Source organism: Sus scrofa, chromosome 1, assembly GCF_054392235.1.
Source record: "Sus scrofa isolate SSC_HxYL_T2T_F1_AM1 chromosome 1, Sscrofa_HxYL_maternal_Yorkshire_Landrace_v2.0, whole genome shotgun sequence".
Taxonomy (NCBI): domain Eukaryota; kingdom Metazoa; phylum Chordata; class Mammalia; order Artiodactyla; family Suidae; genus Sus; species Sus scrofa.
This window is the reverse complement of record NC_139383.1, coordinates 155,807,185-155,831,237: the sequence shown is the minus strand read 5'-3', so window position 1 is coordinate 155,831,237 and position 24,053 is coordinate 155,807,185. Positions and strand designations below refer to the sequence as shown.

The following is a 24,053-nucleotide window of genomic DNA, read 5'->3' as shown; positions in this document are numbered from 1 at the left end:
CCAGCTGTATTCCTGTGTGTACACCATTTTTACTTGAATAGTTATCCACACTGGGATGTTCAACAGACATTTTTCTCAGATGAATACCTGTGGCTTCAAGGAAAACAACTCTGATGATACTTCTTGCTAACATTTCAAAATTAAAATTAAAATTTAGAAAACTCTTCCCCCCTCTTTTTCTTTTTTGGCCACCCCGTGGCATATGGAGTTCCCAGGCCAGGGATCAGATCCAAGCCACAGTTTTGACCTATGCTGCAGCTACAGCATTGTCGGATGGATCCTTTAACCCACTGTGCCAGGCTGGAGATTGAACCTGCATCCTGCTGCTGCAGAGATTCCACTGATCCCCTTGTGCCACAGTGGGAACTCTAAGATTTGCAAAATTTTATCCGCCACCACGAGATGAGCTCAGTACTTTTTAGTACTTAAGGACTTTAATTGCATTGGTAGCGATATTAGTTAAAACATGGTTTTAGAAAAATTATATATTGTGGAGTGTCCGTCATGGCTCAGTGGTTGACGAATCTGACTAGGAACCATGAGGTTGCAGGTTCGATCCCTGGCCTTTCTCAGTGGGTTAAGGATGCAGCATTGCCGTGAGCTGTGGTGTAGGTCGCAGACGCGGCTCTGATCCCAAGTTGCTGTGGCTCTGGTGTAGGCCAGTGGCTACAGCTCTGACTGGATCCCTAGGCTGGGAACCTCCACATGCCGTGGGAGCGGCCCTAGAAAAGGCAAAAAGACCAAAAAAAAAAGAAAAAAAAAATTATATATATTGAAATGTGTCAGCATTTGAAAGATTTGCCTTGATATTTTCCAAGTGGCCTAGACATGCTACTACTATAAAATCACAATGGATGAAACATCCAAAGTGCAAAATAGACCAGTGGACAAGTATTTATATAACTGTACACAAAGTCTATTGATAACATTTCAGGTTGCACACTGCAGTTTGTCCATTTAGAAACTGCCACTTCTCTAGTTTTGATATAAAATCAAATATTAATATCCATAATTATCTTTAAAAATTTCCTAAAATAACTCCTTTTCAGCAGCATGTGTGGGTTAAGTTTTTCATGTGCTTTAACAAAAAAACAACATATTTAAACAGATGGAAGGCATTTTCTTGTATTTTTTTTTTTCCTCATTAGTGAATATTGGATTTTATCAAAAGCCTTTCTAGGGTCTATGGATGTAATGTCTGAATTCTTTTCTTTAGGTTTATTAGTGGGGTCTCTTATACCAATGGCTTTCCTAGTAAACCAGTCTTGAATTACTGAAATATCACTTTATAATGGAATATTTGTGTGGTACTGGCCTTTATAAATGTTAGTAGGTTTTAATATTTTGAGAGGGGCTCTGTCTTTATCATGGGTAGTCATTATCAGATTTAGATATCAATATTACAGTTGCTTCTTGAAAAGAGTTTAGAAGCTTCCTTTCGTTTTAGGGTACTCTGGATGATTTATGGAGCATTGAGGCTATCTGGATGTTAATGTTGAATCCCCTTTGAAATCATCTGTGCCTGGTGCTTTTTGTGGTATAATTCCCTCATAACTGTCTTTGTTTCCTCTCCAGAAATTGGGTCGTGTAAATTCTCTATTTCTAATAGAGTAAATTTCAATAATCTTTATTTCCCTAGGAAATGATCTGTTTCATCTAAGTTTTCAAATTTATTTGAATTTGGAGTTCCCATTGTGGCACAGTGGAGACTGATCCAACTAGTAACCATGAGGTCGCAGATTAGATCCCTGGCCTAGCCCAGTGGTTTAAGGATTCGATGTTGCCATGAGCTGTGCTGTGGGGTAGCTTGCAGACGTGGCTCGGATTCCATGTTGCTGTGATGTAGGCCAGCGGCTACAGCTCAGATTTGACCCCTAGCCTGGGAACCTCCTTATGCTGTGGGTGTGACCCTAAAAAAAAAAAAAAAAAAATGTATTTGAGTTCGTTCTCTTATTCTCTTTAACTTTTCTAATTTTGTGCTAATAGTTTTATTTCTAATCATTTCTCATTTTGTTTATTTTTCAAATTTTAGGCCTGCTTCTAGCTTGTTTATTTTTGAGTATAGCTCTATTTTTGAGTTATACTGAGAGTGTAGTTTCGTGTATTGATTTGTTTTTGTATTATTTTGGAGGCTGTTTAGGGAGACACAAATTCAGGAAGTTGCCATTATCTTCTGCAACCCAGATGTTTTCATGTTTGTTTATTTCACATTAATCTTTTTTGGTATTATCTTTATTGCAATATAATTCTCATGCTATAAAATTTACTCTTTAAAGTGTACAATTCAGTGGTTTTTAGTATATTCACAGAGGTGTATGACGAGGGTTACTTTTTAAACATTTCATCACCTTAAAAAGAAATAATGTACTCGTAGGCCATCACTCCTCAATGTCTGCATCCCTTTCTACCCACAAGTCACCAATCTAATTCCTGTCTCTTACAGATTGGTCTTTTCCGAACATTTCATGTAAGATGGTGAATTATGGGACAAGAGGTCTTCTACAGTGGCTTCTTTTCTATAGCATTGTATTTTCAAGGTTCCCCATTTTGTAGCATATATCAGTACTTCACTTCTTTTTATTGCAAATAATAATTTACTTTATGGATAATTTACTTTTATGTATCCATTCATCAGTTGATGGACAATTTAGTTGTTTGCATTTTTTGGCTGTTATAAATGATGCTGCTGCGTCTGTGTATACAGCTCTGTGTGCACACGTTTTTATCGTTTCTCTTGGGTGTATACCCAGGAGTGGAATTACTGGTGTTTGTTTGTTTGTTTATTAAGACAGGTTTTTCTTTCTCTTCTCTTCTTTGGCTAGACTCTGAGGTAGAAGGGGAGGTCATGGCATAATCCCCCTCCGTGGTGGCCATGGTCTTCTTTGTGGATTGGACAGTTGTAGAAGGAAGCTATAACCTTTGTCCTTAGGTGGTTTGGGATAAAGAACATCATTAGGGTAGTACAACAGTATTTGAAAACATAGTGTCTGATTTATTGATTCTGGAGCCCTGGGAAAACGTTGAATGTTTCTTTACTCTGAATAGTTCATTTCCTTTCTTGGAATGTTATGATTTCTTTGAGATTAGGTAATTTTTAAATATCTTGTAAATATTTTGACTTTTTTCTCTATAGGGCTGTCCTTTGTCATTTTGGTAAAGATTTTCAGCTCGTTTAGAAATATATAATAATGATTTTCTTTTAAAATATTAGTCATTTTAAAATGTTTGATATTTGTGTATACTTTGTATTGTTTGCAGTATGTATAGGACATTATGGTTTATTACTTCAGCAGAGATTTTTAGCATATATGAAAGAAATTAATTTTCACAGCTACTGATGCTTTTCTGTGTAAAATGGCACTTGGTATGTTTTGCTAATTAAGCTATCATTCTATAAATTAGTTGCCATTGTGTGTGCTGATCACATTGGGGGACTGCCAATTCACACAGGAACCCTTCTGATAAGCAATAATAATTTCAGGATTTCAATGTTCAGAGTTTCTAAATGTATTTTAGTTCTTAAAGATCATTCATATAATTGGCAGTTTTCAACATTCTGTTATGCCCAGCATTAAATTTATTACAGCATACATTCCCACACCAGGATAAATCATTTTGGTGAGTATCCACACAAATGAGGGAGTATTTGGAACACACTGTAACAAGATTGTAATTTTTATATTTTTATGTATATGACACAGTGGACAGTTTTTTTTTTTTCTTCTCGCTAACAGTGTTTTTTTACTTTAGGCTCCTGGATTTGGATTTGGAATTGCAATATCTGGTGGAAGAGATAATCCTCATTTTCAGAGTGGGGAAACGTCAATAGTGATTTCAGATGTGCTGAAAGGAGGACCTGCAGAAGGGCAGCTGCAGTAAGTTTGTTTCTCCTCTTGGGCACCCACATGACAAGTACTCACCCTCAGCTATTGGAATACCATGCTAGTGATTTCTCTAACTTAGTATACATTTATGCTTATCTCTATCATAAATGGAAAGCTAGTGTCACTTAACTTAAATAGAAGGTCACTGTAAAAAACAAGGATTATAGTAGAAGAAAACTTGTTACTCAGTTTTGGGTAGAATTGAGCCTCCAGGAGTCTTTCACCCAGAGTCTTTTTTGTTCAGTAAAAAGATTAGCAAGATATAAGAGAGGAAAAGATACATTAGCCAAAAAGTGAGCGTATAAGGGAGTTCCTGTTGTGGTGCAGCAGAAACAAATCCAACTAGTATTCATAAGGATGTGGGTTCAATCCCTGGCCTCGCTCAGTGGGTTGAGGATCCCGTGTTGCCACAAACTGTGGTGTAGGTCGCAGATGTGGCTCAGATCCCATGTTGCTGTAGCTATGGCGTAGGCCAGCAGCTGCAATTCCTATTTGACCCCTAGCTTGGGAATTTCCATAAGCCACAGGTACAGCCCTAAAAAGCTTAAAAAAAAAAAAAGAGAATAGAATTAGAAAGATTGAAAGAAAACTAGAAGGCTTTATTTTTAGAGAGGGAGTAGCTTTTCTCAGCCTTATGACTTAGTATTGCTTAATGCCTGTAACTGACTGTACCACCAAAAATCGTTTTGTGTATTGGGGCACCTGTTCAGACCTTTTGGGAAACATTGTGTTAATGACCTGTGGTTAGTTACTTGCTAAACATTTCTTGTGGGGGAATCTGAAAATAAATAATTTGATATTATTATATCATTGATCTGAAGACAAATTATCCCATAATTAGAATGTATTTTTTAAAGTGCCCATATTGGAAATATCTTTACAAGCTTATAACTCTGTGGTTTTCTCTAACATGTTGTTATTTTGATCACTTTTTTTTCATTAGGGAAAATGACCGAGTTGCAATGGTTAATGGAGTTTCAATGGATAATGTTGAACACGCTTTTGCTGTACAGCAATTAAGGAAAAGTGGGAAAAATGCAAAAATTGTAAGTATTTTAAGTATTTTTTTATCTTAACTTTATAAAGGTACCAATTTTACTATTATGTTTCTGGTGTTTGAATTCATTCTTCCCATTTAAGGAAGTAAAAACTGGGACAGAAGTTCTTCAGTTGTTTATAAATAAAAGTATTTCTTTCTTCTAATACTGGTGGTATGTTTTGTCACTGGTCTGTATGTTCTCAAAGTTCAGATACCAGGATTTTTTTTGATTGAAAAAGAAAGGAAGGAGCTTTGATATATTTGAATCTTTAATTCAGCCAAACTGTTTTGAAGCCAAAATTTTTCTTAATGAATTTCCAGTGTTAAAATCAAGCATGATTACCAGACATGTTAAGTATCTTCATGTGGGTTTATAATACTCAACTTCTAGTATAAATGGAGAATCATAGCAGGATTGGATATTTTTCAGTGAGTTAGACACTTGCTGGATGCAAATATTTCATTATTGGAACAGTTAGATGATGTGGCAAGGACCTTCTCCCTAGAGAGCTTGCATCTCAGTGGGATAGATGAGTCCTCACAGTCATAACCATGGTGCACATCATCTGAGATTAAGAGCACTTCAGGTAAAGGTTTCCAGAGAGTGGCACTGTCTTAGGGGAATGATAGGGAAAGCTTTGAGTACTTAGTTGGTTACTTTGTTTTTGTTTAAACACTACTAGGGAGGACTCTAAGACCAAAGTACTAACACAGAAAATAGCTTTTTAATACAGTATGCTGGAGTTTAAAGTGGAAGTGAGTCTAAAATTCAGGGAGGCAGTTAGGAATGCTTTATAGTAAATGCTACCTGAGAAGGGCCTCAGCTGTGGGACACCACGAGTAGAAAGGCAGACTTTTCTAAGTTCATCACAAGACCTTGGCTGTCTGTCATTTCTATATGCTGGCCTCTTGTCCCTTGTTGACCTTTAGCGTCAATGTTGTTTCCTTGCAAAGGCCTTCTCTGATCACTCTTGGTGGTAGTAAGAAGCTGCACTATTGCTATTTGGAGAAAGACACATGAGGAAGAGAGAATATGATAGCTTAGAATGAGCAGTGAGGCAGAAAAATAAAATTAATTTGTAGAGGACAGGTTGGAGGTAAATAGGGAGAGATTATAGTTGTAAGTACCTTGGAGGGTGGTGGTAATTGAAGAAAGGTCGTGGAGGGTGGGTAGGGATAAGAATAAGAGCTCTTTGAAACGGTTTTGTCGTAGAGAGCAAGAGTGGACTTTGGTTCTGAGACCAGAAGGAAAGAAGCCCAAATAAATGAGAGACAGTTTAGGAGTAGAGGGGATGTGAAGTGGTACTGATTACTGTAAGTCAAGCCAAGTGATTGGCATCTTGGAGAATAGCTCCCGATGTCAGCAAATTCCGTAGGGGGGCAACAAGAGGTAGAGGAAAGGATTGCTGAATAAATGAAAGAATTCTTTCAAGTAAAATATATTTATAGAGGACCTAATCAGCAACATGGGGAGATGCAGCCATCTGAATGTGAAGATGATACAGGACTCGGGTTTGTCATGACACATGATTGAGGGGTCAAGAGAAAGTAATATTTTTTTTCTTCTAGCTTTATTGAGATATAATTACTATATAACACTGTGTAAGTTTAAGGTGTACAGAATAATGATTTGACTTCATGAAATAATTACCACAGTAAGTTTAGTGGACATTTATCATCTCATATCATACAGATACAAAAGGAATTACTCTCTTAACAACTTCAATGTATAATCCATAGCAATGTTTATTATATTTATGATATTGTGCCTTACATGCCTAGTACTTACTTATCTTTGCACATTCTGACTCCATTCATCCAATTCCCTCTCACCCTGCTGCCTCTGTAAACACAAATCTGACCTCTTTTCTATGATTTTGTTTCTTTTTACAATATACAACACTCTGTTAGTTCCTGTTACACAACATAGTGATTCTGTATTTCCATGTTTAAAAATCACCATGTTAAATTTCCTTATGATATGTCACCACAAATTTACTACATATTGACTGTGTTCCCCACACTGTGCATTTCATACCTGTGACTCATTTGTTTTGCAGCTCGAAGGTTATACCTCTTAATCTTTCTCACCTATTTCTTTCCTCCCTCTACCTTTCTCCCCTCTGGCAACCACCTGTTTCATCTCTGCATTTATAATTCTGTTTCTGTTTTGTTATTTGTTCATTTGTTTTGTTTTTTAGATTCCACACGTAAGTGAAGTCACACAGTATTTGTCTTTCTCTGACTTATTTTACTTAGCAGAATACTCTCCAAGTCTATCCATATTGTAATCAGCAAGATTTCATCCTTTTTCAAGACTGAGTAATCTCTCCCCCCCCCCACCCTCACCTGTGTGTGTGCTCGCTCACATTAGAGAGGTGATATCTCATTGTGGGTTTTATTCTGCATTTCCCTGATGATGAGCGATACTGAACATCTTTTCATATGTCTGCTTTGGAAAAATGTCTGTGAAGCTCCTCTGCTCAATTTTTAATTGGGTTGTTTATGTATTTGATGTTGAGTTATGTAAGTTCTTTGTATATTTTGGATAATAACCCCTTGTTGATCATATCCTTTGCAAATATCTTCTCCCATTCAGTAAGTGGCCATCTTGTTTTGGTGATTGTTTCCTTCACTGTGTTAAAAACCTTTTTGGTTGGGTGGAGTTCCATTTTTTTATTTTTGCTTTTGTATCCCTTGCCTGAGAAGGCATATCTTTAAAAAAAAATTACTAAAAGTTATGTCAAAGGGCTTACTGCCTATGTTTTTGTTTAGAAGTTTTATGGTTTCAGGTCTTAAATTCAAATCCTTAATCCATTTTGAATTTGTTTTTTTTGTGCATAGTGTGAAAGTAGTCTAGTATGATTTTTTTTTTGCTGTCTAGTTTTCCCAACACCATTTATTGAAGAAGGTTATTTTTTCATCATTGTGTATTCGTGCCTCCTTTGTCATAGATTAATTGCGTATATAAGTGTGGATTCATTTTCTGGGCTTTTAAATTCTGTTCCATTGATTTATGTGTCTGTTTTTGTGCTAGTACAACGCTGTTTAGATGACTGTAGCCATATTGTATAGTTTTAAATCTGGGTTTATGATGCCTCTAGTTTTGTTCTTCTTTCTCAAGATTGTATTTGGTTTTTATTTTATTTGTTTTTATAGCCACACCTGTGGCACATGAAAGTTCCTGGGCTAGGTGTTGAATCAGAGCCACAGCTGCAGGCCTATGCCCCAGCCATGGCAACACTGAATCTGAGCCACATCTGCAACCTTTGCTGCAGCTTGGAGCAAGGCCAAGATCCTTAGACCACTAAGCAAAGCCAGGGATCGAACCCACACTTCACAGACATTATATTGGGTTCTTTGAGATTTTTTGGTTTTGTTTTTTGTTTTTGCTTTTTAGGGTCTCACTTGTGGCATATGGAAGTTCCCAGGCTTACACCATAGCAATGCTGTATCCGAGCTGTACCTTCTGCTTACACCGCAGCTTGTGGCAACACCAGATCCTTAACCCACTGAGCAAGACAAGGATTGAACCTCCATCCTCGTGGATGCTAGTAGGATTCTTAACCTGCTAAGCCACAATGGGAACTCCTGGCTTTTGGGTGTTTTTGTTGTTGTTGTTGTTGTTGCTTTTTGGAATCTTCTGTGTTTCCAGTAAATTTTAGAATTACTGTGAAAAATGGCTGTTGGTATTTTGGTAGGGATTGCATTGGATCTCTAGATTGCCTTGAATAGTATGTCATTTTAATAGCATTAATTCTTTTAATCCTTGAACTCCGTGTATCTTTCCATCTGTTCATGTCATCTTCAATTTCTGGCATCAGTGTCTTTATATTTTCTATGACCAGGTCTTTTTACCTTCTTAGTTAGATCTATTGTCAGGCATTTATTTTTTGATGGGATTATGAATGGGATTGTTTTCTTAGTTTCTTTTTCTGATAGTTCATTTTTAGTGTATAGAACTGCAGCAGTATCTGTTTTAATTTTGTACCTGAGACTTTGCTGAACTTATTGATGAGGTCCAGTATTTTATTGGTGGCATTTTTAGGATTTTCTCATGCAGTATCATGTCATCCTCAAACAGCAAACATTGTGCTTCTTCCTTTCCAATTTGAATTCCTTTCCTTGGATATTGAACCATCCCTACATCCCTGGGATAAATTCCACTTGGTCATGGTGTATGATCCATTAATATATTGTTGAATTTGGTTTGCTGGTATTTTGTTGAGGAATTTTTATCTGTGTTTATCATGATATTGGCCTGTAATTTTTTTTGTGTGTGATATCTTTGTCTGGTTTTGCTGTCAGGATGATACTGGCCTCATAAAATGCATTCAGAAGCAGTGTTTTGGAAGAGGTTGAGAGGGATACATGTTAACTCTTCCCTAAGTGTTTGGTAGGATTTACCTGTGAACCCATCTGGTCCTGGACTTTTGTTTGTTGGGAGTTCCTTATTTATTTGCCTTTTAGGGCCACGCCCGTAGCATATGAAAGTTCCCAGCTAGGGGTCAAATCGGAGCTGCAGCTGCCAGCCTACTCTACAGCCATAGCAAGGCAGGATGTAAGCTATATCTGCAACCTACACCACAGCTGACAGCACTGCAGGATCCTTAAGCCACTGAGCAAGGCCAGGGATCAAACCCACATCCTCTTGGATACTGGTTGGGTTCATAACCCACTGAGCCACAATGGGAACTCCCTGTTTGGAGTTTTTAAATTACTAATTTAGTTTCATTATTGGTAATTGGTCTGTCTGTATTTTCTGTTTCTTTCTGGTTAGTCTTGGGAAACTGTACATTTCTAGGCATTTGTTCATTTCTTCCAGGTTCGCCATTTTATTGAGTGGGGCTGGATCCCAGGGTATCTGCCTGATGGGTCCAAGGTGTTTCAGAGCTGGTATTGGCCTACTGGTGGGCAGGGACAGGGTCCTATGTGTCCCAGGGCTAGTGCCAAGGATAAGCAGGCTAGTCTTGTGATCTCTGGCTACAGGGCCCTGGAGGTCCAGGGTTGGTGTCAGCCTACTCGGGTGGACTGGACCCTGGCAGGGCAGGCTACAGGGCTGTGGTGTCCTTCGGCTTGAGAAGATTATTAAAATATTGCAGCATGGCATTTCACTGAACTTGGGAGGAAAGCACTTGAAACCAGGAGGGGCTTGATGGACCAGGGGAATAGGAGGGCATGGGGAAGCCAGAAGTAAGATGGATGTGGAAAAGTTTCAGTAGATTAAGATATCAGAAGTCAGAGATAAGGAAGACCTTGTAGATCTTTGACGAGATTAAGTGTATACTGGTGTGAGAAGGCAAAGTGCAGTCCAGGGGTTAAGAGGCCACTCAGTCAGAAGGCAATGCATATATTCTCTTGAATGTAGAGAAACTGAAGGAAGTAGTGTACAGGGGAAATTGAACCAGTACCAGAGTCAATTGAGGAAAGAAAGCCAGAAGAAGGAATTTTTACCTAGACCAGAAATTATACATTGAAGAGAGAAAGAAACTGAAAGCAGTTTATATTAGTAAAATGTCATGGAGTTGTTGGCTCCAGCACACTAAGTATTAGTGCAGAGGTACAATAAACTTAGCTCTTAGAGTTCCAGAAGGACAGTTGTGGGCCTTGATACTGATGGATTTTGAAATTTTTAAGAAGTCAAGTTGGGCCTGCAAGTTTGCTGTGGTTTGGTAACAACTGCAGCATATTTGATGATGTATTAGAGTACATCACTCCCTCCTTTATTCAAACCACCAATAATTATTAGTTTTCCTTTTAGCTTATAGTAATTACACCTTGAAGATCACCTGAATTAATTAAGAACTTTATTAGGTCCTCTATTCCAAATTTGCTTTTTAACCAGATCTGTTTATCAGGAGAGCAGGAAAGACAACTATTATGGAAATTTATTCCTTAGTAATTTGTTACAATTTTGTATTATATTTCCTTTTTTTGGTCTTTTTGTCTTTTTAGGGCCACACCCGTGCAATATGGAGGTTCCCAGGCCAGGCGTCTAATCAGAGCTGTAGCTGCCAGCCTACACCAGAGGCGCAGCAATGCCAGATCCGAGCTGCATCTGCAACCTACACCACAGCTAACGGCAATGCAGGAGCCTTAACCCACTGAGCAAGGCCAGGGATCAAACCCACAACCTCATCGTTCCTAGTCGGGATTTGTTAACCACCGTGCCACAATGGGAACTCCATAATTTTGTATTATATTTCTTATTCATAATTAATATGGAACAATAAAACATGATTTCCCTTTATTTTAGGAACTGAAGGTACATATATGAAAATTTTCAGCTCGTATTGTGATCTTTCTTATTTTTAGACCATTCGCAGGAAGAAGAAAGTTCAGATACCAGTAAGTCGTCCTGATCCTGACCCGGTGTCTGAGAATGAAGAGGATAGTTACGAGGAAGAAGCACACGACCCAAGAAGTGGCCGTGGGGGTCCTAACCATAGGAGGAGTGAGAAGAGCTGGGCCAGGGAGAGAAGTGCCAGTAGGGATAGGAGTCTGTCTCCAAGATCCGATAGGCGGTCTGTGGCCTCCAGTCAACCCACCAAACCCACCAAAGTCACACTGGTGAAATCCCGGAAAAATGAAGGTATTTTCTAACTAGTTTGTCATTTTCACCTGAAAATTTTAAGACTAATTTTAATGAGAAGTAATTTTGGTATCTCTCTCTTTGCTTTGTTGTCTTTTTTTATCTTCTTTCTTGTGTCCTGTTGCTTTAAGTCAAATCCTCTCATGTGAGACTTCAGGGATCATCTCTTTTCTCTTCTTGAATCGTTTTTTTGGTAGCAAATAGTGCTTCAAATAAATTGTCCAGTAGTTCAATTACTTGTGATTAGAAGAGGCTAGTACAAGAAATGTCAGCTCATTACATTTGAAATTCAGTGTTTTATGTAGCTATTTGGATCAGTAGTAGTATTCCTCTGGGCAGAAACCATCGGATGGTAGGGAGAGTAGGCAGCTTTTCTCAGTGGTGAGATGGAGGGAAAGGAGCTCCTTATAGGATATTGCTCTAAAACAAGAGATTTGTTTAAAAATTTTGAAAGTGAAGCCTAGCTGCCTCCCCTTAGGTAATTGTATTTGATAAAAACGAGTCTGACTGTGGCTTCTTGATGCTGTGGGCATGTCTCTCACATGCACGAAGGCATTGATAGCTGATCATTTTGATGAAAAGGTGTTAGAGGACATCCTATGTGGCTCACAGTGTATCTACTTGGTGTTGCTTCTACAGTGGCTATGGCTTGACCCCTAGCTTGGGAACTTCCCTATGCCACAGATGCAGCCACTTGTTTAAAAAAAAAAAAAAAAAAAAGGTGTTAGAGAAGGGGAATCATGAAGGCTCACTTGGATCTGCTTTACCACAACCTGACGTGACGTGCTTCCTGGCTATTGACCCCCTCGTGCACAGCAGACCTCTCGGTTGGACTGTCTGTGTTTAGAGCCCTTTCTCCTCCTTTGCCCTCTCTGCTCTGGTATCTCTTCTACCCTTCTCCCAAAACTGGTTACGTACAATCCAGTAGAAAATTTCAGTGTTGGAAATTCCTGCTGTGGCTCAGCAGAAAATGAACCCAACTAGTATCCTTGAGGATGTAGGTTTGATCCTTGGTCTCACTCAATGGTTAAGGATCCAACATTGCCATGAACTATGGTGTAGGTCACAGACTCAGCTCGGATCCTGAGTTGCTGTGGCTGTGGTAAGCCAGCAGCTGCAGCTCTGATTCGACCCCTAGCTTGGGAACATCCATATGCTGCACCTGTGGCCCTAAAAAGAAAAAAAAGGAAAATTTCAGTTTTTATCTTACTTGCATTTCCAGTACCATTTCACATAGTTAACTGCTCCTTGTTTTTTGAAATGTTCTCTCCTGGCTTCTGTAATGCTGTGGGAAGGGGGTACCTGGGGGGTCCCTCCCCCTTTTCTTTACTTGGCAAACTCATTCTCCTCATCCTACCTTTTAATGTTCTGTAGATTCTGTTCTGGAATCCCTTTTCTGCTTCACATGTCACCTTTAGGAAACCTCACCTACTCTTAGTACAGTGAGCTGCTCATGATGACAAAACCTTCTTTAGCTCAAATGTGTATACTCCTGTGTTCCAGCTGACTGCTAGGCATGTTCACTTAGGCGTTCTTCTTGGTCCCTCAGATTCAGCACATTTCAGGTGAAACTTACATCTCCCTCTTAGAATTTTTTCTCATGTGTCTAATAAAGTATCCCATTGAATATACTCCTGTCTGCAGTTTCTCAAACCAGTCATGGGTAACATGGTGTGATCTGTAGTATCTTTTTTCTCCTACTCTCCTATGTCTGATTCACACATTCTGACTTCCCTAACACCATGCTTTCTTGTCCCCCCTTTTCCTTTCGCCATGATTTCCACCCTCATTTAAGCTGCCATCATCCTTTTTTCTCTATCTTTAGTGAGGTGTAGTTGATATTTTATTTAAATACATAAAGTTATATATATTTAAGGTGTATAGTGTGATGGTTTGATATATGTGTTTGCTATGAAATGATCACCACAATCAAGCTACTCAACACATAGTTTTTGTGGGTTTTTTTCTTTCTTTTTTTTCCCTTTTTTTTGGATGTACTGAACATCACATCGTCATCTCTTAAGTGGACTCGTTCGTTAAACCTCATAAACTACTCTCCAGATCCCTCTCCAGGATTCTGCAGATTGCTTCAGTTGGTTAGAGGATCCTCTGGGATTCTTCTTTTACTCTTAACCATACGCTTATGACTCCATCAAAACTGCCTGATCTTTATGTCATACCTTCTGGTGCATTTGTTTTTAACCCTTTTGTCTCTACTTCCCCTACGGGCCCCCACACATACCCCACCACCAAAAACAACACACAATTTCATTTTTCTAATTTAGTTTTAGTGTTTCCACTTTAGTATTTCTTAGACTTTCAGCTTTGGTATTTGCTTCTCAGGGAGGCCTTCCTTCCCTGATCCCCACCAGACGCAGAATCTTGCATTGCCCCATATGAACTCTTCATCGCACTTATAATTGTGGTAATGTCTTTTTCCCTACTGACTATGTAAGTTGCCAGAGTATCTCATTTGTTGGTTTTTATCTATAGTGCCTACCACCTAATATTTACCAAGGAAATACTTAGAATAAATGAAAACATTAATACACAAGGAAAATATTTTGGAGTCAACTCTGTATTGGTCATTTATAATTTTTAAATCTTGAATAAGGACAGTCTTTAATCAGTACTTTATTCCTGTGAGATATAATGACCATTTCTAAAAAGAAGCTCAGATCCCTTAAAATGTCTTTTTTTTTTTTTTTTCTTTTTTCTTTTTAGGACCACACCTGAGGCACATGGAGGATCCCAGGCTAGGGGTCTAACGGAACTACAGCTGCCTACATCAGAGCTACAGCAATGCCAGATTTGAGCCGCGTCTGCAACCTACATCTCAGCTCACAGCAGCACTGGATCCTTAATCCACTGAGTGAGGCCAGGGATAAAACCCACAACCTCATGGTTCCTAGTTGGATTGGTCTCCACTGTGCCACGACAGGAAGTCCAGAGTCTTTTAACTCTTACGTAACTTTTAAAATAAGCTTGAGGAGCAGGCCTGCTAGCTACTTCACCCATGTTAGAAACAATTTTGTTTCCCATCTTGGTTTTTGCTTTTGTTTTTTCTCTCTCTCTCACACACACACCCCTGTAAGATTCAGAGCCATTCTCTTTTCTTCTAACATACGGAGGAGCAGTCCTACTCCTCTTGACAATATACTGATAGTTGTGGTCTTTGTTCTAATTTAAAAGAAAAAAAGTCTACCACTTTGCAGGCCCTTGGATAGTTTTCTGGACTCTCCTGGTATAACTTCTTTAACTTTGGCTCCTCCTGCACCCATAGGTAGATTAATGTTGCCATGCTCATAGATACTTTGTTGGTTGTTTAAAGGACTGGCATCTTTAATGCCTCTACATGACTCCTTGGCTCCTTTCAGGCATGTGTATGTCCCTTAGCGTTGGAGGTGGATAGATCCAAAGCACTTGTGCTCTAGAAACCGGGGGAAACAAAAACTGTGTATGCTTGGTAATACAAGCCGTTGATAAGATCGTCAGTCTTGCCAGTTTTCCTTTTCAAGTTGTATTCATTAAAACTTCTGAGAAGTTAATTTATCAGTATGATACATAGAAAAATGGTCTTCTCTTTGGAGTTTTCTCTCCCTCAGTGCAGTGACAGCATGATGTGTCTGTCTGTTTTCTCTTTGAACAATACACATTCCTTTTGCTTTCCCTTGATAGACTCTGATGGTTAGAGGAGATGTCTTCTTTACAGGAGGCCAAGAATAATTTCTTATTATTGATTGTATTTAAAAACTCTATGCAGTGATTATTAGTTTCATACTTTTAAACTCTATTTAAGTGTCTTGGGATTTTACACTAAAGACATTTAAATATATTATTTCAGAATATGGTCTTCGATTGGCCAGCCATATATTTGTAAAGGAAATTTCACAAGATAGTTTGGCAGCAAGAGATGGCAATATTCAAGAAGGCGATGTTGTATTGAAGGTATAGTCATATTCTTAATTTTGATGAACTGCAATAGAAAGCACATTCTACTGTGACCACGTAGCTTCCGTACATGCTTGAAGCAATTTTGCCAAAAGTGTTAGAAATCAGTATTTGGGGGACTAGATAGTTTGCCACAGGCTGTTACAACATGTCAATTCTGATGCTTTTCTTTAAATATAGAGTCATCCTAAGAGAATTATTCACTCTAAATGTATATTATTCACTAATAGGAGTTCCTTTGTAGATAAATTTGTCCATTTTTCCATAGTAAGTGGTTTTGATAACTCCTCCAAGATAGCTATTGAAACGTTTTGTTAGTTTGCTCAGAAGTAATAGAAAGTAATGGGGAGGAGTTGGAGGTTGCTAATTTGGGCTTTCTGGCAGAGCAACAGTATAGTACAGATTTTATTATTTCAGAGTGGAGGAATATTTTGATAATTTAGGAAAGCGTAAAGAGAATATTTTGGTTATTAGATCAAGCCAGTGAGTAGTTGAGATATTCCTGTTCATATCAGACTAAGTTAACATTTGCATTTTTGTCATTTACCTTCAACCTGTAGTTTCTTTTCTGTTGCAGATAAATGGTACCGTGACAGAAAATATGTCATTGACGGATGCAAAAACATTGATAGAAAGGTCTAAAGGCAAGTTAAAAATGGTAGTTCAGAGAGATGAACGGGCTACACTGTTGAACGTCCCTGATCTTTCTGACAGTATCCACTCTGCTAATGCTTCTGAGAGAGATGGTGAGTAGGGTTCTGTTTGCAGATTGCTTTTAAGTGACCTGTTTCTTTAAGTGGGAAGATTTGACATGTTAGAATGAGATGATGCTTTTCTACAAGCCAGATACCTTCAAAATTTAAGAATTAAAAAACTTTTTTTTTTTTTTTTTTCTGCTGACAGCTCACTAGTATTGGTTAGTGGCTGTTTTAAGTTAATGCATAATATGTCGACCATTTTACATGAAATTATACTTAGTAGCTTATTTCTATGGTCATTTGAGTACCTTATGTTTTACTATAATCATTGCATGGGAAAATAAACAGCACACTTTTGTTTAACAGACATTTCAGAAATTCAGTCACTGGCATCAGATCATTCTGGGCGATCACACGACAGGCCTCCCCGTCACAGCCGGTCACGGTCTCCTGATCAGCGGTCAGAGCCTTCTGACCATTCTAGACACTCTCCACAGCAGCCCAGCAATGGCAGGTAATCACACTCTCTTGTTTAAAATAAAACAGTTGGGTGTGCTTGGTACATGTTTCCAGTATTGCTTAGAAATAAAATTAGAAGATATATTTTCTTTTGATTACTTAAATTAGATTTGTGTTTCTTTATCAGTTTAGGTATTTTTTATCTTAACAGAGTTCAGTCAATCTTGAACATAAAAGGCTAAATAGTAATTATTTTAGGCATGTGAGCCAAGTCTTGTCACTACTCAGCTCTGTCTTTGTAGCACAAAAACAACTGTACATAGTGAGTGGGTAAATGAAAGGGCATAGCTCTTATCCAGTAAAACTTTATTTAAAAAAACAGTTGACCTTCAGCTGCAGTTTGTGGACCCACTGCCTTAGAAGATACTAACAGCCTTTAGGAATCTACTCCTTGGATAGGTTAACTGTATGTAGTAGAAGTCCTTTAGTGGAGAGATTAACCCGGACTTTGTTTTCCTCGTTAAAATACACTGTCTGATGCCAAAGGGTCTGGTGTGCTAGTAGTAGGTGACTTAACCTGAGTGTACAATCTCTGGGATCACATATACATTTGAGAATCTGATGAATATTATGACCCTTCTCTCCAGAAAAATGCACACGTACATGAACATGTGGCATTTTACATAAAATTTCTGGACATTCCCAGGGCCCTAAAGGCCACCAGTGGGCCTAGGGTTTAACAGCAATCTGTATGGAGATCTTTTGTGGGCACTGAACAGTTTAAGATTAAAGATGGTGATTTGGGACTTACCCGCACATGGCTATTAGCTGAAGCCATAGAAGTCACTGGAGTTGCTGAGAAATGGAATATGGATAGAATGCCCAGAAGTGCCCAGGAATGTTTCCTGAGGAAGGTGAGGAGGCAAGGGAGAAGTAAAAGGAAAAGCAAGAAGATCTCCCTGGGAGAGAGCTCTTTAAAGATTGTCAGAAATCACACTGATATAGCTGTTGTACACAGTTGATTTTAGATTGTGAAGCTGATTCTTAAAGAATTTCAGATTTTAGATTTATAAATTATATTAACCTTTACCTTTGTAATTAAGGTTATAAGGAATAGTATAATATATCACATGCAGCACTGACTTAAAACTGATTATTTTTAACTGCTGCAGGTTAATAAATTACTTCTAAAAACCTCCCCAACACAGCATAGACCTTATCTGTAAAAGGACAGCCATCACAGCACATACGCAGTGATAGAACTAACACCCTTAACGAATCATGGGGAGCAGCTGTAATTTTAACACATTTCTCTTGCCTGGAAAACATGCTGGCATCAAGCAATTTGGACATGATTTTCCTTTAAAGAAAAGAAATACTCATCAAAATTTTGGCCTATGTTTTTATTGTCACCAAATTCTAAATCTTAGAAAGTTCTTTTTAATACCTGCTTTTTTTCCCATTTAAATTTCCTAAACACTGGCATCAGAAACTTTTACCTCAAAGTCGAGGGGTTTTTTTTGAAGTTTTAATTATCTTCACATTATATTGGGATGTTTTACTTCTCTTGGGAACCTCAAGAGTTCTATATGGGTTACACCGGTTATATGAGATCTTTAAAAATATGAGTAGAAACCTGGAGCCTCTTCCCAATTCATCTGAGACAGAGGCAAGAAAAACTTTTTTTTTAAGTTCTTGATATCATTCTCTTCTGTACATTACCAGATTTGGAAACTTCTGGTTAGAATATGTAGCATATACAAGGAAAAGATAATATTTCAACAGCAGAAGACCGAAAGCCTTCAGATTCTTTTCTGAATGTGCTGAGAATATAATTCCTAAAAATTAAATAACCTGCCTACAGGCAAGATGTAAAATAATACCAGTTGCTTAAAGATTTTATTTCCCCCCTAAAGTTAGTCCTAAAATCCAAATAACTGGAGTTTTAATTTAGAGGATGCCTTGCATTTCGAGAAACAATTTAGATATGGTATAAGGGTAAAATCCTAGTGTGAAGAAACACCATGGGACATTTTATTTTTCTTACTTAATTTTGTTTGTACAGATGTCTTTGTTTTATACATGTTATTTAAATTTTCTTATTTAGAAAGTCATACAAAAGACTCAATCATGTGAAAAGTTTGTTTAGTGTGTAAGACACTAGCCCCACCTTGTTATCTCCCCATATTGCTGAATATTTTTGTATGTTTTGAAGATACACAGTTATCTGCAGAGAATAGTAACCTTCATTTTGTCAGAAGCAATAGGAGGTAGTGATTTCTTTGGGCTTTGAAGCCAGTTTTTCCGGGATTTGAGCTCCAGCCTGCCGTTGGTACTTACATGAACTTGAAACCTCCCATTTGCTGTAAATAAGGCATTACACATTACAAAGTTGTTGTGGAAGTTGGTTCTTATACCACCTGGCAAACATTAGCTGCTATCATTGTGGTGGTGGTGAGTATCATCAGCTAGGGTCTCCAAACATGCTTTCATAGCTGCTCATCTCCATCCATTCCTAAGAAGATTTCCTCATCCTGTAGGTTGTGATAAAGTCCAGGGTTATATAGGTGACAATAGATTGGAGCCAGGATTAAGAGTCTTGGCCTTTTGACTCAAGTGTTTGACCTTACTGGTGTAGAGAAAGGAGGATACATAAGGGAATAGAAGTCTACAAAGCATTCCATTGGTTCCACTGTTGTCATGATCTTCATTCTTTCCTTAGATAGCAAATGTTACATGGTCTGAGTTCTGAGAACACACAAGCTTATTTCTTCATCACTATTAGGTAGGCAGTATACCTTTACTGTTTTCTAGAACAGGGGTTGGCAAACTACAGCCTGTGAGCCAAACCCAGCCTCCTGCCTGGTTTTGCAAATAAAGTTTTATTGGAATCCATCCTTCAGTGTCATAACTAAGAAGTTGTGACAGAGATTGTATGGCCCACAGAGCCATGTACAGAAGTTTGTCAGTCTTTCCCTGATCTAGGATGTTAAAATAGTTTGTTTTTAAATTAAAAAATAATATATGTGTAGAGGGAATTACTATTATTTTGTCTTTTTAGGGCCGCATCCATGGCATATGGAAGTTCCCAGGCTAGGGTTCAAATCAGCTGTAGCTGCCTTGCCTACACCACAGCCACAGCAGTGCAAGATCTGAGCCATGTCTGCTACCTACACCACAGCTCACAGCAACGCCAGATCCATAACCCACTGAGCAAGGCCAGGGATCAAACCCATGTCCTCATGGATACTAGTTGGGTTCGTTACCACTGAACCATGATGGGAACTCCTAGAGAGAATTATTAAAGTGACTTTGTTATACCTTGATGCCTATTGCTAGGTTTGTTTTCTATATTTTATTCAGTGTTGTTTTATTGCCCACTCTGGGCCAAGACTTGCCCTCTAGGAAGGAGTTGGGGATACTGAGAATCCACAGCTTATGGCACTGCCTAATGGTAATTGTCAAGGGGCTGTCAGTGAGGAGATTCTGTAACTTATTTCACTGTTGCCCCCACATAGCTAGAGAGTATTTGATTTGCAGAGTGTATTCTGAGCCTTTGCTTGGTTATGTTGTACTCTCCCTAGTATTTACGGATAATTTAACAGACCCATTTTATGACTTTCCTCCCTATAAGAACAACATAAGTTTACTTGTTTTTGGTGCTGTTGTATAAACTGCTTTCATAAAAGTAACTATTGTGGAGTTCCTGTAGTGGTTCAGTGGGGTTAAGAACCTGACTGGTATCCATGAGCATGCAAGTTCAATCCCTTGCTTTGGATTAAGGATCTGATGTTGCTGCAAGCTGCAGCATAGGTCACAGATGTGGCTCAGATATGGCATGTCTGTGGTTGTGGTGTAGGCCGGCAGCTACACTCTGGTTTGACCCCTAGCCTGGGAACTTCCATTTGCCACAGTGCGACCCTAAAAAGAAAGAAACCGCTGTTAATGCTACTAATTAATCATAAGCGGGTACATTATTGAAAGAATTTGATTATAGTAAAAGCTCAGACTAATTAGGATAAGATTCTTCACCTGTAGGAAATTTGGGCAGTAAAAATTTACATTTTGTATTACTTATACTTGGTCATTCCATAAACTTATGAAGTTTATCTGAGGCCTAATGTTGTCTAAGGGTTTTAGGGAATGTATATTTTAACGAATAGAAAAAAAAAATCTGATTTATATTTAGCATATCCATTTCAAAAAAATGATTGCTTTTAAAGTGCTTGAAAGCAGTGTTTAGACAAGTTTAAAACTAAAAAGTTTCTTTTCACTGTTTCTCCTGAGAGAGATGTCTCCACTGAATTTTGAAGTCAGTGGAGTCAGTATTGATACTGCTTATGATGTAACAAATACATGATTATGTAGAATTGGCTTGTAGAAGATGAGAATTTCTAACCTAAGTCCAAGGGTTTGAGCCAAGTGAGATCTTCTATTTGAGATTAGTACCCTTTACCTCTGCAGTCCACCTGTGTCATCAGAGTTGAATTCAAGTTCATGACTGTTCCCTAAGAGTTCTGGGTAAGTCCTCATATACGTGCATGTAGCATCTAGAGTGTTTTTAATGCTTTAGAGAAGCCTTGGCTTTTAAAGACCTGGTTTTGTTTTTTTTTTTTGTTTTTTGTTTACACACTTTACTTTTTATGTCACCTTCTCTAATTGTTTTCTTTGAGTTTAGAGAGCTATAATGTTCTTTCATCCTAGTATATATAGTTTCTGTTAGATACTGCCTAGTTCTTTCTGGAGTATACATAGGGCTTTGCCAGTAGGCTAAAAATCATTGCTGAGATAGCCACATGTCAGCTGAACATTTCCTTTTACTGTTTCAAAATGTGGAGAAATGACCATATTTGACTGGTAAATTTCAGAGTTTGTTTTCTGATTCTTGGTTTTAGTCTTTTGTCTTAAGTAAGAAAGGTTTCATTACCTTCAGTTTGAAAGGTGCTTTATTCAAAACAAGATCTCTATGTGATTGTTGATAGTTAATTTGGTGCAGGTACCACTACATTTTCTTTTCCAGACATACTGTGAAGTCCTTCATCCTTTCTTTTTTTTCCCCCTTCACTTGTGAAAGATAGTCAGGTAGAAACATAGAGTTTATTAATCATCTCAGTGAAGTTTACCAGCCATTGATGTTTTCTTTCCCATGGCTCCTGTGCCTTACTACAGGACTAATTCAGTTAATTGCGAGTGATTGAGTAAGCATAGTTAATGTTCTAGTGTAGGTTGAAAGTTTTCTGTTTTTAAACCAATAATTTTGATATTATCCTGCTAATTTTTCCTTTATCAAGTATTTTTTGATAATATGTGTTATCAGTATATGATTATAAATTATGCCCTCAATAATCTAGGCAAAATCCCTGCTACTGTAGAGGTTAGATCCAAGTGAATAAAGCACAAAACTATGAAAAAGTAATTTCCATTAGTGGTTAAGTGCTATGAGAAAAATCAAGGTGATGTGATTGTGAAGGAAGAGGGGGCAGTATTAAATAACATGCTCAAGGCAGAAGGATTCTCTAGAGTTTCCTCATCTTCAACTGATGAGCAAGAGCCAGCCAGATGAAGATCACTCTAGGGTAAGACATAGCATGGGCTGTTCCTAAGATGGAAACACATTCAACTTGTTGGAAGAATAGCAAGCTGGCCACTTGGCTAGATCACAAGAGCAAAGGAGCGGGTTATTTGGACTACTAAGAAGTTTTTTCTTTCCCCTCTCTTGGAAAATGTTTTTGGTTAGAGAGAATGAAAATTTTTAAAAATATATATTACTTGAATTGTTACTAAATGTTTTTAGATACGATTGTCTAACATTTCAAAGTGAGTAGAATATTGATGTCCCATCCTGAACTTTTGTTTGTTTTTGTTTTTGTCTTTTTAGGGCCACACTCGCAGCATATGGAATTTCCCAGGCTAGGGGTCGAATCAGAGCTGCAGCTGCCAGTCTACACCACAGCCACAGTAACTCGGGATCCAAGCCGCACCTGTGACCTACACCAGAGCCCATGGTAACGCCAGATCCTTAACCCACTGATCGAGGCCAGAGATCGAACCCCCCATGCTCATGGATACTAATCAGGTTCGTTAAGGGCTGAGCCACAAGCAGGAACTCCCTGAACTTTTGTTATTTAGATTAGAGCCAACTTTTATTTTCAGATCTTGTTAATTTTACGTTACCATATTGAAATTCCAAACTGAGGTTTTGTTTTCCATATGCCTTGTAAGGAGGCCAGGCTGAGGGAGGACCATAGTTGATATATTTCTCTAGTGAATGGAAACCCAACTGTAGTAATATTGTGTACAGTGATTGCTGGTGGTTAACCTCTAAGAGGAGATCATGGATCTAATGGCCCAGAGGTGAGCTGAAATGTTATACTTTATAATCACTATTTTTTCAGTAAAAGTATACATCTTATTTACTCCATCAACTGAGAATTATTTTTTCATACAAGTACAGTATAAAACATAAAACGTAAAATTTTATATTGAAAAACAGACTGCTCTGGTTTGTTCTGAGCAGGCCTCAACACTAGTTTGTCTCATAGTGCATGCTTATACACCTTGAGTGTTGTTATTTTTCTTAAAAGAATGCCCGCTTTGAATTCAGTAAAATATGTTGCAGAAGTAGGAAAAAAAATGTAGCAAATATATGAAGAATCTAATTTCTAGTTTTAAATTATGTAGTTTTAAATCTAGTTTTAAATAATGTAGGGTAATTCTCTATTGCCTTTGACAGAATCGTATTAAAAAATGCAGAGTACGGTAGTACTGGTCTCTTGTTATAAATCACCCAAACAGGAGATCCCGTTGTGGCTCAGTGGTAATGAACCCAATTAGTATCTATGAAGATGCGGTTTTGATCCCTGGCATTGCTCAGTGGGTTAAGGATCTGGTGTTGTCATGAGCTATGGTGGAGGTCACGGATGTGGCTCGGATCCTGCATTGCTGTGGCTGTGGTATAGGCTGGCAGCTGCAGCTCTGATTAAAATCCTAGCGTGGGAACTTCCATGTGCCACAGGTACGGCCCTACAAAGCAAAAAAATTACATACATACATAAAATCACTCAAACATACTACACAATTACTATTTTACTCTATTAACTTGAGTACGTAATAATCATACCACTACTGAAGGCTTAATGGCAGTATTCCTTAGGTGAAAAAAGGATCCTTCTTAGTCTTTCCTTAGTTGTTCTTTACTAAAAGTTCTTCATATCTATAAAAGTTATACTTTTCGAACAAGGAATCTGATTCTTTGCTAATTCAGATGGGCTAGGTTAGTCATTATTATAATAAAGATTAAGAATCACTGTACAGAATGATAGCTTATTGCCTGAAAGTCATTTGTCGCAATGAACAGTACAGATACTTACATTTTTCAAAAGCATACCTCTCCACACACATACTTTTCTAGAAAATAGACTACATTGTAT

At 38.0% G+C, this 24,053-nt stretch overlaps 1 protein-coding gene and 1 long non-coding RNA gene across 21 annotated transcripts in view; one reads left to right on the top strand and one right to left on the bottom strand.

The window, feature by feature from the left end:
• The window catches only part of TJP1 (tight junction protein 1), a 264,401-nt gene that overhangs the window by 183,355 nt on the left and 56,993 nt on the right, over positions 1 to 24,053 (top strand). For all 20 annotated transcript variants that reach the window (XM_021098856.2, XM_021098848.2, XM_021098836.2 and 17 more), the window contains 6 exon segments: positions 3,751 to 3,875; positions 4,828 to 4,930; positions 11,239 to 11,515; positions 15,360 to 15,463; positions 16,044 to 16,212; positions 16,531 to 16,678. In XM_021098856.2, the coding sequence (XP_020954515.2) occupies positions 3,751 to 3,875; positions 4,828 to 4,930; positions 11,239 to 11,515; positions 15,360 to 15,463; positions 16,044 to 16,212; positions 16,531 to 16,678 (926 nt within the window).
• LOC146406807 (uncharacterized) lies at positions 12,193 to 23,098 on the bottom strand. The gene is made up of 2 exons (XR_014815629.1): positions 20,523 to 23,098; positions 12,193 to 19,664 (listed from the first exon to the last, which is right to left on the bottom strand). It is a non-coding gene; the product is annotated as an uncharacterized LOC146406807 (long non-coding RNA).